This window comes from Arachis hypogaea, chromosome 2 (genome assembly GCF_003086295.3).
Source record: "Arachis hypogaea cultivar Tifrunner chromosome 2, arahy.Tifrunner.gnm2.J5K5, whole genome shotgun sequence".
Taxonomy (NCBI): domain Eukaryota; kingdom Viridiplantae; phylum Streptophyta; class Magnoliopsida; order Fabales; family Fabaceae; genus Arachis; species Arachis hypogaea.
The window spans coordinates 101,303,904-101,316,113 of NC_092037.1; the positions used below are offsets into that span (position 1 = coordinate 101,303,904).

At 29.0% G+C, this 12,210-nt stretch overlaps 4 protein-coding genes across 4 annotated transcripts; 3 read left to right on the forward strand and 1 right to left on the reverse strand.

The window, feature by feature from the left end:
• The first annotated feature begins 335 nt into the window (after window positions 1-335).
• LOC112757958 (NDR1/HIN1-like protein 10) lies at window positions 336-1,430 on the forward strand. The gene has a single exon (XM_025806502.3). It carries the CDS (start codon window positions 404-406, stop codon window positions 1,097-1,099), a length of 696 nt encoding a protein of 231 aa, XP_025662287.1. The 5' UTR covers window positions 336-403; the 3' UTR covers window positions 1,100-1,430.
• Window positions 1,431-2,390: 960 nt separating this feature from the next.
• LOC112757966 (NDR1/HIN1-like protein 3) lies at window positions 2,391-3,068 on the forward strand. Its single transcript, XM_025806513.3, has one exon. It carries the CDS (start codon window positions 2,391-2,393, stop codon window positions 3,066-3,068), a length of 678 nt encoding a protein of 225 aa, XP_025662298.1.
• Window positions 3,069-6,256: 3,188 nt separating this feature from the next.
• On the forward strand, window positions 6,257-7,024 carry LOC112729940 (NDR1/HIN1-like protein 3). Its single transcript, XM_025780070.1, has one exon. It carries the CDS (start codon window positions 6,257-6,259, stop codon window positions 7,022-7,024), a length of 768 nt encoding a protein of 255 aa, XP_025635855.1.
• A 4,007-nt stretch (window positions 7,025-11,031) lies between these two features.
• On the reverse strand, window positions 11,032-11,821 carry LOC114925608 (uncharacterized). Its single transcript, XM_072210789.1, has 2 exons — window positions 11,595-11,821; window positions 11,032-11,281 (listed from the first exon to the last, which is right to left on the reverse strand). The coding sequence occupies exons 1-2, from the start codon at window positions 11,819-11,821 to the stop codon at window positions 11,032-11,034; spliced, it is 477 nt and encodes a 158-aa protein (XP_072066890.1).
• Between the last annotated feature and the right edge of the window lie 389 nt (window positions 11,822-12,210).

The window sequence follows — 12,210 nt, forward strand, 5'->3', positions numbered from 1 at the left end:
AATCACTTAACTAACTCAATTTGATTGAATTGGACTATTATTAAAATATCTAGTTTTATTTCATTTACTCAAACCACTTAGGTCTCGGTCCAATCAAAGAAAAAGAAAACATTGAATTTCCACCAAACTGGTCAAGCCCAACATGCTTCTAACCTATTTATTTTTTCTTTTGGTACAATTCCAAGTTGCTACATGATCTTCAATTCCATGATGAAATTGAATTAGGCAAGTGGGCATAAATCACATTAACAAGCAAAGTACATAACATTATCCATAAATTGATTTCATAGAATTTTCAACACTCCTTCAATCCTACCCTATATATATACATAAGCACATAACATATATACTCATAACATTTACTTATCAAATAAATCTTCATATATTATTCTTGCACATACATATGGCTGAAAATAAGCAATCCCAATTGAATGGCTCATACTATGGCCCTTCAATTCCTCCAAATAATAACCGTAGAAGAAGAAATTGTTGTTGCCGCATTTTCAACATCTTTTGGAAGATTCTACTATCAATCATAACCCTAATTGTTCTTTTATTCATCATATCCCTTGTCATAGTTCAACCAAGACCCTTCAAATTCTCTGTCACACAAGCAAATCTCACACAATTCAACTACACTAGCACTAATACATTGTTACATTACAAACTTGTACTAAATTTCACTTCACATAACCCAAACAAAAAGCTTGCAATCTACTATGACAAAGTTGAGGGCAATGTGTTCTACCAAGGTTCTAGATTCTCCACAATTGATGTCATCACATGGCTGAATTCTTTCAGACAAGATTCTAACCACACGGATAGGATGAGTGGTGTGTTCAAGGGGACAAAAGTTTTGGTTCTTGATCAAAGTCAACGCTCTAAGTTTGACCAAGACAAGAGAGATGGGGATTTCGATATTTATGTGAAGTTGCATTTTGACATAAGGTTTAGGCTTGGTGATTTTATATTTAATAATATTAACTCAAAAGCTACGGTTAAGTGTGGGATTAAGGTTCCTTTGAGTGATTCTAATGGGAAAGTGGTAGGTGCTAGATTTGAGCCCAAGAAGTGCAATGTTGATATCAAGTGGGTTTAGAAATTAGAGTATAGCTCCTTCTCATTTTAAAGGTTTTGAGTTCAAATCTTACTAAGTGTAAGTGAGGAGAAAAATTTGGTAAATGTGCGAGGAATGTATGGGTATGTTATATGGTACTTAAGATACCTAGGATTGAAAAAAAAAAAATTAGAGTATAGAATTGTGTTGTTTTATTTATCATTACTTCTTGATTCGTTGGATTCCTTTTGGGTCCTTTGTTTTAAGAGTTACTCATATACGTGTATAGCTTAATAGCTTATATTTGCTTAATTTCCATGTAGTAAAATAAAATATATATATATATGAGTATATCCTAGATGGTATTTAAATATATGATAAGATCTGCTAGCTGTAGCGTATGAAGTTTGACTTTTAATCTCTGGCTTCGTTTTCTATTAATGATTACAAAAATATTTTTGGAATACCAAAATTAGTTATTAAAATTTATTATTAATATATTTATATATAAATACACGTAATTTAATTTATTGTTAATATGTATTTATATTTTTAATATAAATTTTATATTAATAATTAATTTTAATAAATAATTTTAATATATATGATATGAATTTATCATTTTGTAAATTTTTTTTCAATTCTTTCTTTATTTTGTCAGTATATTTTTCCTTTTTTTTCTTTCTTTTATCATATTTAAATAAGTCAAAAATTAAACGGTCGAAAATTAAAATTTTATTTAAGGGTCATAATTCAAAATTAAATTTATTATATTTATTTAATTGGATAAATATGATAATTAATATAATGATAATATTTTTAATTTATTTAAAAATTAAAAATAAATAACAAAATAAAAAAAAATTATTGATCAATTATATTTAAATATAATCATATAAAAATATTTTTTTATTTATTTATTACATAAAAAATATTTTTTTAAAAAAAATCTTTAAAAAAATATATATAAAAAAATATTTTTTATTTTTTTATTATTATAAATTTATTAAACACATTAAAAAATAAAAAAAAATCTTATTTTTTTCAATTTAATAGCAACTAAACAAACACTCAATTCAAGTCTTCAATATAATATACGTCCAATAATTATAAATAAATAAAATACACCAATTCCTCCTTCCAAAGCATTCTCCCATTTGATGTATAACGACTTGAAGCTCTTCATCATCATCTCCTTATTTCTCACTAAAATTTCAATCAATAAACCAAACTTTTTAGACTCCTCCCTTTTCTCACTTCACAACATCTCATTAAATTCCGCGAACTTTTTTTTCAAAAGTTATAGTATTAAAATTAAACTCAAATTTAGGCTATGGAGGATAACAACAAAGAAGAAGCTCAATTGACAACCGCCGCAAACCATCGCCGCCACGGGCACAACCGCACCACAAGATGCTGTTGGTGCTGCTTCAGCCTCATATGGTACCTCCTAATCACCATCATCGTCCTCGTACTCCTCATAATCCTCGTACTCTACATCCTCCTCCAACCACGCTCCTTCACCTTCCACGTCACCCAAGCCAACCTCACCACATTCAACTACCTTAACACCACCACCGTGTTACACTACAACCTCGTACTCAACTTCACCGTCCACAACCCCAACAACAAGCTTTCCATCTACTTCGACGAAGCGCGTGGCCACGCGCTCTATCAAGAGACAGAGTTTGCCGCCGCCACGCCCTTGACGGCGCCATGGTTCTCGTACCTTCTTTACACAAAGGAAAGGGTTCCCATGAGCGTTGTCTTCTCCGGGAACAAGCTTGTGGCGCTTGATGTTGATGATTTTGAAGGGGACAATAAGAGGGGTATTTTTGGAATTGATGTGAAGATTTATTTTTTGATAAGGTTTAGAATTGGTGATGTTATAGGTAATAATTTGATTAATAAATCTAGGGCTAAATGTGGGATTAAGGTTCCTTTCAGTTATAATAATAAGAAGGGGAAAATGATGGTGTTTAAGCCTACAAAGTGTGAGGTTGATTTCTGAGAATTTTACATGATTCGTTTCTATTTCTTCTTTTGATGTTTAAGGTTGTAACTTTTATATGAACATTATCATTTTTTATTGGTTCATAATTTGCCTATAGTTTTCTTGTGGATATGGTAGATTACTACATTACTATATTATGTTTTGATTATTGATTAAGTATTGTAGGTAAACTTCATTTTTGCCAACTGAAAGGAAATATGAGTATATATTTTTACAAAAAATATTAGTCATACACTAAAATCAATCATTAAAACAATCATTAAAATTAGTGATCAATATATTTGTGTATAAATATATGTTTAATTTAGTTTATTTTCAATATATATTTATATTTCAATATGTATTTTATATTTGTGATTGACTTTAATAACTAATTTTAATGTATACATAACATAATCGATATTTACATATACTTCTTATCTATATTTTGCAGTTTTTTTTTTTAAATAATAACATTGACTTGAGAAAAATGCGTAGAGAGAACAATTTTGGGATTAAAATCCTCTAAACTAAAGAAATTAGTAAATTGGTAAAATAAAGAGTTAAATCACTCTTAAACTAAGAAAACGAGACATATATTTTATAGAAATTACAAAATTAATAGTAATTAATTCTTTACTAAATCACATTATCATTTTTGTTTATTTTAGAAGATTTAAATTTGCAATTTTGTAACCTCATTTTTTTTCCTAAGAATGACCCTTCAACTTATTTTCGGGTTAAGTAGTTGGACTGTCAAGTTGAACCTCTCTATTGACCCATTATTGATTTTGAAAGACTATAGCGGGTTATCCATTAACAGGTTCAATGGTTACTAAACTATAATGGACCTGAATGTTAAATTTTCAGACAGCTCACTATACCTTTTCTTTTTAGATCCATAAAAAAAAATGTGATAAAATGTGTGAGGAATGTGTGGGTGTATTGTGTACATAAAATTGGAAGTTGTCCAATTTATTGGAGTATCTAGGATTGGAGATTGTCCAATTTATCGACAAAATAAAATTAGTGTTAATTTTTTTCCTTATAAATTTATTCCTAATAAAAAAATGTAATTTAAATAAGAAAAGTGTTAATACTAATTACTAAATGTATTAATTAACAAGTCACCAAAAAAAATGTATTAATTAACTCTTTCCTTTAAAATCGAGTCAAACTTAACTACGAAAAATCCTGTCTAATATGGTGTAATTTGATCATGGGATAGATGATAAAAAAAATTATGCGTTTTGTCGATTTTTTAGTAAATTTATGGTGGTTCGATATTTAATGTTTTAGGAGCAAAATATACTACTATATGCGAATACCAGTTTTCTAGAAGTACATCAAAACGTTTTTGGTTAGACAAGTGTTAAAAAAAAGAGTTTGTAAATTGATAAATGAAATTTAAAAATTAAAGTTTTCGAAAACTAAATACATGCTAAATGAAAAGGTTCGCATCGAAATAAAAGAAAACCATAAAAATGCCTTCAATTAGACCAAAGGACTTTGACATAAGTGATAAAATGCAGAAGGATAAATTAAACAAAGAAAATAAATAACACTTAATAGATAAAATCAATTAAAATATCAAGTTTATAGAAAACTAAATTGAAAGAAAGAAGAAGATGGAAGGAACCCTACAAAAAATATAATTCGATTGCAGATTCAGAAATTTTATGGGATGTGAGTATGCTTAAGTGTTATTTCCGAGTAAAAGTTTCAACCGTTATTCCCTAAAATTTCCTGGTATTTATAGGATCTTACATAACGGACAATTAAGTTACAATTAATTACAATTAAATAAAATTACAAATTTAAAATACAATCCCTCTTGGTAACCTTCCTGCTGTGTGATTGTAGATATTTCCCGTGTTTTACTCGTGTGATAGAAGCTACTAATTTTCCCGCTTCCACAACTATTCGACCAGCTCTTCGAAGGCCTTACTCGAATTCCCGAATCGAGTCTCCTACTCGATTTAGCTTACTCGATCAACAAAACAATCGAAACCCAAATCAACGCTGATTACTTCTAACTTCATACTAATATGCGTGTCTTTTCGAGAAACCACACTTGACTTATCTCGATTCAACTCACTCTTATAAAAAATATTTTCGATCAACACTTTGTCAATGGTACAAAATAACAATAATATTTACGAGACAATAAAAAATTAGCTCAAACAATAAAAATTATTTTATTTAGTATTAATTAATTATCACTAGAATTATACAATTTTAAATAAGATAATAATAAAATTATAAATATTATATTATATAAAATAATTTTTAATTTTATTTTTCTAATATTACCAAAAAAAATATATTCTAATGTATTTATTAATACTTAGTATTAATTAGTTTTCAATTGGTTTATAAATTCTTAAATGTCTTAATTCGAATTCTAAATTTTCACTCTATCATCAAAACTTATCATATATTTTTCAATAATAACATATTAATATTATGCGAATAGTTAGTATCACATAATCCCGACTACATATAATACAATATAATAATATATTAAGAGTAAATAATTATTTTTAACCATAAAAAATTGAGACATTGATAAAACTGATTATGACTAATTTAAGTGTTAGTAATGTTATTCAAACTCATCCTTTCTCTTTGAAAACTCTCATTCTTATTTTTTTTTACCAAATCAAAATCCTAACTCCCAAATAATAATATCACAAAATATTATATGTCGATTTAAATGATAATATCAGGAATAATAACACGATTTGTTCGAACTTTAATTTTCTACCAAATATATGACATAAAAAAACATTTGAAGTATATTATAGTTCCAAGTATTTCAATTAAAACAGCTAAAATATGATATACGTGAAAGATTGAAATGCCTGTATGATATAATTTATTTATGTGACTTTACTAACTTTTCCTTAGCCTTCCAAATCCAAACCCTCTAACCTTAGTAAAGATCGGTTTCAATTCAATAGATTTTCCTTATCAGTTAAAAAAATGTAACGCGCTTTTCAGATTTCCACTCCCCACACGCTACACGTTCTCACCCCCCTCTCTCTCTCCACACTTCCACTTTACTATTTATATTCATTCAATTATTTTTTGAACCCTCGCTCACTCACTCACACTTTCTCATTTTTCACTTTACCAATTTTCAAAACGACTCGTCGTTTCGTTTCGTTTCGTTTTCGTTTCACTTTCAGTTTCAACTTTCAACAATGTCGCAACTGAACGGCGCATATTACGGCCCTTCCATACCTCCGCCGCAACACAAACGTCACTACCGTGGCGATGGCGGCGGCAGCAACTGCTGCTGCTGCTGCGGAATCTTCCGCTGCTGCTGCGGCTGCATTTTTGACTGCATCTTCGGCCTCATCTGCAAGATCTTAACCACACTTCTCATCCTTCTCATCATCGTAGCCGTTCTTCTCTACTTCATCGTACGGCCAAATCTCGTCAAGTTCCACGTCAGCAACGCCGTCCTCACTCAGTTCAATTTCTCCTCCGACGCCGCCGCCACCAACAACAACACGCTCCACTACAACCTCATGCTAAACTTCACGATCCGAAACCCTAACAAGCGCGTGGGAATCTACTACGACTACATCGAGGCGCGTGGATTCTACCACGACGTTGGCTTCGGTAACGTCACTATGCAACCGTTTTTTCAGGGAACGAAGAACACGACGGTGGTTGCGACGACTCTCAAGGGTGAGAATGAGGTGGTTTTGGGATCGGATAAAGGATCCAAGGTGGAGGAAGAACGAGGATCTGGTGTTTATGGCATTGATTTGAAGGTGTTCATGAAAGTGAGGTTTAAGTTTTGGTTTATGAAAACTGGGAAGGTGAAACCCAAGGCTATTTGTGTGTTGAAGGTTCCGTTGATGACGAGATCGAAGAATGGAACTTTTACGGCGGAGCACGGCGGCGCGTTTCAAGATACCGCGTGCGACTGGGGTTACCGGTGGTTGTGGTTTCATCATTAGAGAATTATTTTAGACCCGACCCGAATAATTTTATTATTGTTATCACTTTTTTTTTATTCAGGTTTTTATTCTTTTTTATTTTTGTTTTTTTATATAATAATTTTATTATGTTGATACATTAGTTCAATTTGAATATTTGATTGGAGAGTTATGCTAGAGTTAGAGAGGAACTTTTATTAACGATTTCACATATTTTAGTATTATTTTCATTGTGTGTTACATGATCTGATTTCAATATTTCATGGCATATTATCTTGTCTTCTTGTTGATAAATAAGAATTGGAATATATACTATTTAGAAGTTTGATTAGAGGTGCTGTAAGTCAATTGGTCATATTCTTGTTGAATTTTTGTTTTTTTTTTTTTCATACTTTTTTTAATTTTATTTCTTTTTTTTGTTTGACTTGCTTTTTTTGTGTCTCGAGTAAAGCCTGTAGTTTGGCAACTTTTTTTTCTTTCATAGAAAATGTTTCATGAGCTTTTTCTTATTTTATTATTATATTAAAGTCTAATTAATTCTTTGAAATTATAGTTTGATTTTTGTGTACTAAATAATAATGTGAAATAACTTGATGGATTAAATTAATATATTAAAAATGCTTATCAAATTACATTTCAAAGGTTAATTCAATGTTAGGTTCTTCAATTAGCTTTTTGGAGAATTTATGGTGGGTCATCTTCGCAAAAGTAAACTATTGAGTGATTTAGAAACGACTCTTTAAATTTAAAGGGATTTTTTTATTTTTTTTTAAGTATTAATAATGTGTTGAATGAATTTGAGATGGCACTTTGCTTGGTTCTACTTCTACCTTTGAGTCACTTAAGAGAAACTATTGAACATGAGATTCTATGAACATCTATAGGCATTTCTGTTTTTAATTTGCAATTCCTATTAAAAAGAATTATTTGTAACATCTTTATTAATTGTTTTAAAAGTACTTGTCAACAATACCCTTTAAAATAAATAATTAAAATTGGTGATAATGATCTATGGAATGTCTTATATTGTTGTAGTTGACTGGTTAGGCAATATTTAAATAAGTTTGATGGAATATTTTGGTCAATGTCAGTGTAAGAAGGTTAATGGAATGAAAATTGCTGGCAAAGTTGATAGTGACTTTGTGACAATAGCCATTGAATCCTTTAACAAATATAAGAAAAATTATTAGAAGGGTTTTTTGTGCAATTATCAAAGAGTTAAATTAATAGCATATGTGCAACTTGAATTAATTTTACCGTCTCAGAAACTTAGATTCTACCCTAATGGAAAAAAAAAAAAAAACCACAAATTTACACTTAAAAAAGCACATAAAATGTGATAGTGTTAGCTCAATTTTGATTAAACAACAACATCAACTTTGTAAAACACAATAAGACCATCATATTATTTTTGAAAATTAAATAACAAAATATAGTACAAAACCATATAGGTGATTTGGCAAATAACAATTATTTATTTATTTTTTTTTTTGTATTAAGACGGGGCTAACAATTATTTATTTATTTATTTTGAAATCTACAATTGCTAATTATCCATTGCCAATTTTATTTTTTTGTCATGTAATGAGCCATTTCTTGATTCATTAACATACTAATTCTTGAATGAGGCCACTGACAAAAACAAAAGGGCTTAATAGAAATAAATTCCTTCTTAGATCACAATGCTTGATCCAATAAAAAAAATTCCCTCCTATCACAATGCTTTACCAAGAAAACTGTGCCCAAAAATAAAAAATAAAAAATCCATGTTATGTTTTACCAAAAAAAAAAGAATCCAAGTGCTGCATGAATTTAACCGGGGCATTATATGTATTAGATATAAGATATAAAATGTTTTATGCGTTTCTATCTAATAATTTAAATTTTAAAGTTTTTAAAAAATATTTTTTTTAAATATTAGAACTTTAGAATTTAATTCTTACTATTGAATTACTCAAAATAAAAATGAAATTTCATGATAATATGACATTACTAGCTATATACTATCTTATACAAAGGAATGCACGAAGTTAAGTAGTTTTATTTGGGTTATAATATCAATACTAAATCAAAAAATTATATACATTAAAATTAAGGAATATATATTTATATGTATTATTTTGAAAATATTTTTATTTATATTTTATGCCTAATATGTATTTTGTACAAAATAATTAACTTAATATCTAATTTTTAATATATATAATTTTTTTCTTTATTTTGTCACACCAATCAAGAGGAGTGAATTATATACATTTAATAAAAACAAAGCGAGTTATTCAGGTGTGAAGTTTGAATATGAAAAACGTTGCATACATGGCATTAATATTATTAAGTATTCGTTGAAGGAAGAGAAGGATTCTCATTTGAAAACACAAGAACAAAAAAGGAAAAGAGAACGGGACTTTTAATAAAGATCAACGAATTGAATGAGAAGCTAAATGTGTTCACTGTTCACTGTTCAGTAGTGCAGTGCTCTGTGTATGTGTCACCATTAACTCTCACAATCATAACCAACCATACCATTTTGGATTTTTATAATTATTTCAATTTCTTAAGTTAGTTTTTTAAATATAATTCTTTTAAAATTTTATTTTTTGTTATATTTTTTTTGGGGTTAGGAGTTGTTTTTTTTTATTAAAAATAATAAAATAAAAACCTTAGTTTATAAGATGTGTTTCTCCTAAAATTTTATACTCGTTACCGTCCTGCTAGGGTTGGCAATGGGTAGGGTAGAATAGGATTTGAATCCTACTCTAATTTTATCCGTGGGTTAAAAATTTTATTAAAATTCTATCCTATCTTATCTGCGGATTGAGAATCTCTCAACTTTAATTCTACTCACACCCTAAAATTCTAAACTCTACTCTACCCTATCATATCCGCAGAAATATCAAATTTTTTCAAAGTAAATATAAAATTCAATCATTTCGAATTTTATACATATTAATAACATAAAAAATAAAAAACTAATGTTCTAAATTACTAAATTAATTAATTAGTTTTAGTGGTTGTTCACTTATTATAAGTCATTATATAAAGAATGTTGTGGTTTCAATTCTCACTTCTTTCACTATATATCTAATTTTAATAAAATATATGTTATATATGAAGTACGAGTAGAGTAAAATAGGGTATATCCTAAACCTGTACTCTATCTACTTGCGGGTAGAGTATGAATTGTCAGCCCTGTGTTATACGAACCACAATTAATGAATGAATTAATTAGGCAGTAAATTTTTATTTTTATTTTTATTTGATAGACATTAGAGTGAAATACAATACAATAGAATCAGTAAATTCAAAACACGGTTACTCTAATTATAGTAGATTGAAACTTTTTCACGAGATTCTCCTTTTCCAGTGACCCCATCACTCTGCCACAATTCACAACCTCACATATTGTGGGATCCATATATATATATAAACTCTCTTTTCTATTGGTATATAAGTATATATTACAAGTATCTGAAAAGTGAAAATCTGATTGAAGCCATCTCGATAATCTTGATAGTGAAATGTTGGCTTTGAAGCATTTTTGTGTGAGGGTAAAGATGGATTCAAAATATTCATAAATAAATAAATATGTTGTTGTTACGTAAAATTATACATTAAATTTATTTATAAATTTTGTTATTGTAAAATTTAAGTAGATAACACACCTTAAATATTAATTTAGAAAATAAGGATCGTCTCATACTAATAAATACTATTAGATTTTTAATTTCAGATAATATATAGTTTTATAATTTATTCAATAAAAAAATAATTTCATTTTAAATCTTTAATCTAAAGTGTAAGTCTATATATATGATGGAAAATGGCATAAAATATTCCATAAAAAAAACTCTATACATATACATTATATAATGTATAAAAATGTTTCTAACAGATTTATTATGAAATCAAAACTGCCGCAATATAATAAACATTCTAATAATTAACATTCTAAATCAATAGATAATAGTAAACAAATAAACGAAAAGGAAAAAAAAATATTTACTTGACCAAGCTTGAATAATTTTGATTCATCCATTGTTGGCAACATTATTATTATAATAATAATCATGAAACGGTGAAGAATGTGGTGTGAAATAAGGAGGGGAAGCACAAGGTGTTGAAAACGGTGTCGTTTCATTCACTAACAAGTCACCATTACCACCGTCGTCTACCACCACCACCACCTCACTCAACGACACCGTTTTGACGGCACTGCACTCTCCACTCTCAGAATCAAAGCCTTCTCTCTCTTCTTCTTCCTTTATTGTGAACAGCACCCTTGAAATTCCATAGTGACACTGGTACTTCATCACCTACAATAATAATAAATAAATAATATGCTATATAAATAATCCTAGTTATATTTAATAATATTATTTATTTATTTTATAAACAAATGATACAAATTTTTTTTTTCTCGTGTATATCATATAGCTTAGAACCATAATAAAATCATGGCTATTATTACTAAAACACAAATTTTCTATATTGATAAATAATTATAATTATTTAAGTACATAGAAAAAAATGAAGAAATAATGAAAATGTTATTTTTATTTATTACTTAAAAGTTCTTCTATAAATTATTAACTGTTGTTCGAGCTCAAATTCAAGCTCAAGCTCGCGTTCTCTCTCGGCAATGAATGATGAAGAAGGTGATGATGAGGTTGGGAGGGAATGCTCCTGCGGCTCCACACGGGAGCGGGGGCGGTAGCTACGGCGGCGGCGCCACAAGAAGTAGAGGATCTCTACCATGAGGGCGGTTAGTGTGACGGCGATGACAACGGTAACGGCGGTTCCTAAGTTGTTTAGGCCCATCATAGTGGTCAAGCAAGATCAAAGCAACAACGTTGGTGTTTGAAGTTTGATTCTACTTTGGTTTTGGTGTTTGTGTTTTAAGGTGTACGTTTGCTTTTCGTTAAAAGAAAAGAAAAAGAATTAATTGAGAAATGGGATGTGGTGTTTTTTTTTTAGGCAAAACATTCAAATAAATGTGTTCCGGTAACGTTTCAAAGACATAATTATAATAGCTTGAGGAATTGAAAGAGAAATTAAATTTGCGCCTTCTATGGTTAGTTCAACTTTCATGTAAGCACAAGTAGGATTTGTTATTAGGTGAAAACTAAGGTGAATTTTACGTGAAGTGGAGTTGATATTTGAGTGCCGTTAGATGAAAATTTTGTCAAATCAGTCAAATCATCTAACGG

Coding starts and splice junctions, on each gene's coding strand:
- LOC112757958 (XM_025806502.3), top strand. CDS start 404: ATGGCTGAAAATAAGCAATCCCAATTGAATGGCTCATACTATGGCCCT.
- LOC112757966 (XM_025806513.3), top strand. CDS start 2,391: ATGGAGGATAACAACAAAGAAGAAGCTCAATTGACAACCGCCGCAAAC.
- LOC112729940 (XM_025780070.1), top strand. CDS start 6,257: ATGTCGCAACTGAACGGCGCATATTACGGCCCTTCCATACCTCCGCCG.
- LOC114925608 (XM_072210789.1), bottom strand. CDS start 11,821: ATGGGCCTAAACAACTTAGGAACCGCCGTTACCGTTGTCATCGCCGTC. Junction 11,282..11,594: donor GAATTTGAGCTCGAACAACA/GTTAATAATTTA, acceptor TGGAATTTCAAG/GGTGCTGTTCACAATAAAGG.